Source organism: Antrostomus carolinensis, unplaced genomic scaffold (genome assembly GCF_000700745.2).
Source record: "Antrostomus carolinensis isolate BGI_N321 unplaced genomic scaffold, ASM70074v2 scaffold26328, whole genome shotgun sequence".
Classification (NCBI taxonomy): Eukaryota; Metazoa; Chordata; class Aves; order Caprimulgiformes; family Caprimulgidae; genus Antrostomus; species Antrostomus carolinensis.
Genome location: NW_010335397.1, coordinates 7,116 through 11,372, shown reverse-complemented (window position 1 = coordinate 11,372; position 4,257 = coordinate 7,116). Strand labels below are relative to the sequence as shown.

The 4,257-nt window shown below is 37.7% G+C and overlaps 1 protein-coding gene across 1 annotated transcript in view; it reads right to left on the bottom strand.

The window, feature by feature from the left end:
* Positions 1-530, bottom strand: part of RHOBTB1 (Rho related BTB domain containing 1) — a 24,117-nt gene extending 23,587 nt beyond the window's left edge. The window contains exon 1 of the mRNA XM_010174534.1: positions 337-530. Within this exon, the coding sequence (XP_010172836.1) occupies positions 337-530 (194 nt within the window). The remainder of the gene's footprint in view (positions 1-336) is intronic.
* Positions 531-4,257: the final 3,727 nt, after the last annotated feature.

Here is a 4,257-nt window from a genome sequence, read left to right as displayed (position 1 = left end):
CTTTCCCTCCATCAAACAAGTACATTTCTAATTTGCCCTGTAAGAAGGTCCAAAGCATACTAGACCGTCTATCTCATAGAATTTTCAGCAAATGCTGTATCTTATAAAAAAGGCAGAACATCCATCTTCCTAAAAATAGGTTTGATTTAAAAAAAAAAAAAAAGTTACTTTGGAATGAGAGACTCGGGGAAATGTGTATCAGACCATGGCTGCAGTAGAGACCACACACAAAATACTTGTGAGATCAATGCTGCATCCCGACAAAGAAAATCTTGACAATAAATAATAGTACAACCTCACAGTGTGTGCTCCATATTTTGTGCACCTGCAGTCCTTACCTCTTGGCAGACACGGTACTGATCAATGGCCCAGACAGTTGGTACGTGAGTTGCCAGCAGCTGATACTGAGTCAAGGTTGTATTGCACGCTCTTGCACAGATTAGACGAGTCTTTCCCACTGCATTATCTCCAACCACCACACACTTGATAGTTTCAACGTTGGGTCTTTCGTAGTCCATGTCAGTGTCCATTTACCAAAAACTGTAACAAGACAGTTAAACTTGTTTTCTACCACTGTGAAAACAATGCTATTGAGAATTAGAGCCTTCTACTTCCACTTCTTGAAAGATGCCTGAAGAGGACAAACTCTTAAGGAAAAGCCTGTAGTAAACTACCAAAGTAAGCTGGCCGTTCCTTTAAATACCGCACAGTTATGCAAATACACAACTATTTTGACCACAGCTGGTTTATGCTGTTCACATGCTATTTTCCCTTTGGTTTCTGTAAACACAAGCCTGTTTGCAGAAGATAGATCTTGGTGAAACATGGATAGCTGGCACAAACTTACCTCTCACTAATACTTGTTATGCCAAGAAGGAGAAAAGGCTGGACATCAGTGGGTTTAACCTGAAAGATTCCAGTATAAACCTGCTTTCTGTAATCTTGCCCATTCAGGATTTGATTTAGGGCAGTCCAAACAATATTGCTAACAAGTCACACAGATGGTTTTAGTTATATGCACAATAAAACTGACTTGTAAGATGACTCCAGAGACACCGTTCTCTACAAACCAGAACTCCTATTATATCCCACATGTACAACATACTCTTAATTTTCCAAGGAGAAGTTTGTACAGGCAACAGACTAAAATAAAACCAAACAGCCCAATAGGAACTTGCAAATATATTTATCTATAGATATATACAAATTCTTTTTCACATGACACTGGAAATTGAAGAGAAGATATTTTTGAAGATACTATCATCATGGAAAGTTATTAGTGAAAATATTTTCTTAAATATTCTATGGCAACATGTTGAATGAATGTAAGCTGGAAAAAATGGATTATTTGAAAAACTGAAAACAACTCCTACATGTTTACTACAGCCTGTCATTTTCATATACAGGAATGTGGGATCATAGTTTGATATATCTGATTTTGGTTTTCTAATGTCTAGTAGTCTGCTGAGCAATATGGTCTCTGCCAGGGAGCTGTAATCAACGAGGGAGAAAAGGGAAAATGCAAGGCACAAACATGTTCAGGAAGGCTTGCCTAATAATTATTTCAGCAAAGAAAAAGGAAACCTACAGCAATTTAATTCACAAAACACGGGTCATAATCTGGAGTGATGGTGTCCTTTTTCAGGAGAAGAAAAACGACTACAGATAAAGAAACTAAATGACTTGTTTTATACCTTTTTTAAAATTCACATCTCATTCACACATAAATATAGAATATGTATTAACTGTCAGGCTGTTAAAAATGATAGATACAAGTTGTTTTGGTGTCTATTTTTTATTGTCAGAGGCACTATGTTCTGATGTAAGAAAAAACATGTTTAGAAATTACTAGCCAAATACTGCATTCTTTCATTACTTAAAGTGCTGTAAATGAAGAAACAAAAGTCAGTGTTAGAACTAAATGTTACCCATTTATTTAAAAATTTTAGCATGGACTGCATGCTAATAGCTATAATGGCTAAGGTACAAATATAATCTTTATTTATATGTGGTTCCTGACTCCTCCTGTCCTCATGGACAGCAAGGTGCAAGGGTGATTTTATGCCACTACTGTGTCACACTGATACACTTTCACAGACATTGAATGCTTCTGGAAATGCTACAGCACAGACTAGTTATGTAAGAATACATTTTAGAGCAGAGGTCCTCAAACTACGCCCCTCCCAGGGTCCTCAATCCGGCCTGCCGGTATTTACAGAACTTGCCGAACCTCCCCCCCTGCTCCCCCTGCCAGGGTTTGGGGGAGGAAACCGGGGCTGGAACCAGCGCCTCGTCCTTAACCTGCCCCCTGAGGCGGGCGAGAGGCCGAATGAAACATCTGAAATCTCCAATCAGACCCAGACTGACTGATGAACACTGGCATCACTTGCTATGACCAGCAGTGACAAATATGGAACCTAACACTGACCATCTCATTAGCCAAAAGCAGGCCCATAGTTCACATGGAAATATTATTTGTTTTGTTGATTACAATTGTTCTTCATTTTAAATATTGCATTCTTTTTCCTGGTTTTTGTGCACTACTACAAATAAAATATGTGCACTGTGCATAGGAATTCGTTCATTTTTTTCCAAACTATAGTCCAGCCCCCGACAGTGTCTGAGGGACAGTGAACTGGCCCCCTGTTTAAAAAGTTTGAGGACCCCTGTTTTAGAGGGTTGTCTTCCACTAGACTGAAACATGGACCCAGAAACTTTTCATCCTGGCATATATGTGGTTGCACAACCAGAGCTTTTCAATCTGCCAAATGCAGAGCAAGTAACGTAGCTTCAAACATACATACACAATATCTAACGCACGTAAACCCTAATGGCCTTGTGATACCAACCTGCTATTGGCACAGAGGTTTCAGGAAACAAAACTATTAAAATATTGCCTTTAGCCCTTTATCTGAGTTATAACCTGCACCCTGAAATGTTACTAGTCTTGAGGTAAAGGAGTATGGAGACTTCCAGTTACCTGTCTGCAATCCAACCACAGGTGCTTGTTGGATGCAAGCTCCAATGTGGCTGACACCTGGGATGGCTCATGGGCTCTGTACTATCCACATGAGTCCAAATATGAGAAAAGAAATGAGAGCTAACTCCTCTTTTTTCTTCTGCATCCTTTCCAAGAATACAGTCATGATATAAATAATAGTACAAAAACAATATGGTTTTTTCCACATTACAGAGAATGAGACATATTTGTACACCACAGCCTCAAAGGCAGGGCCCTGAATGAGCAGCAAAAACCAAAGAGGTTTCAGTATGTGATCTAAACCAGTTTCATTTCAAGCCTGAGAATAAACAGCAACCCCTCTGACATAATATGTAGTATTTAATTACTTCATATTTTATTCATGCATGGACTAGACATCACAGATGGAATGTGGAAAAGTTTACAAGGCTGGAAAACAAAATGAAGCAGCGTGGCTAGCCAGTGTGTCTGGTTGGTTTTAAACTACCAAGCAGAGAGATGCCAAACCAATTTTTCTTCCAATCCAATATTCCATTAAAATGCTGTCATACAGGTTAGCTGAGGTTTTATATAACAATCTAGTTTTAAAATTCTTCAAAAGTTCTCAAATGGTAATTCTGCAAAAAGGCACCTCAGTCAGTCACAAAATATATATTAAGTACAGTGTCTGGAATCTTAAAGAAAAAATTCCAAGAGGATAACAAAACGAGTTTAAAATTAATAGGTAAATCTAAATAGAAGTAACAAGAGAAATCAATGTCATTACCTGAGAATCCTAGTAAAGGAACTTAAGAAAATAAAATTTTAAAATTATTACTCTTTCAAATTTCCAATAATTAAATTGACTTAATTAAAGCAAAGTTATCACAGAACTTGGACATAGCATGCCCAAATGCCCTACTATAGATCAATGGCAGTCTAATGAAGACATTTTTAGCATGACTCAATACTGCACAGGACAGAGATCACAATAAACTAGGAACAGAAACAAAACTAGAGCTTTGTGGCTATGTTAAGGAAAGTTCTTAAATCGACTCCAGTGTATATAAAGTACCTATGTATTAAAAATGTAGACCATTTCAATATTGTTCACTAGTTTTCAGAACAAGATTAAAATAGAAATAGCTCCTGAAGAGACTGACAGACAGAAGCCTGGACACCTCAAATAAAAACAGATGCTAACAACAAATTACTGTATAAACAATTAGCAAAACACATGTATTAAATGCTTATAAATGTAGCCAGAAGCCTTCTGGCTACTGGAACGATTAAAGCCA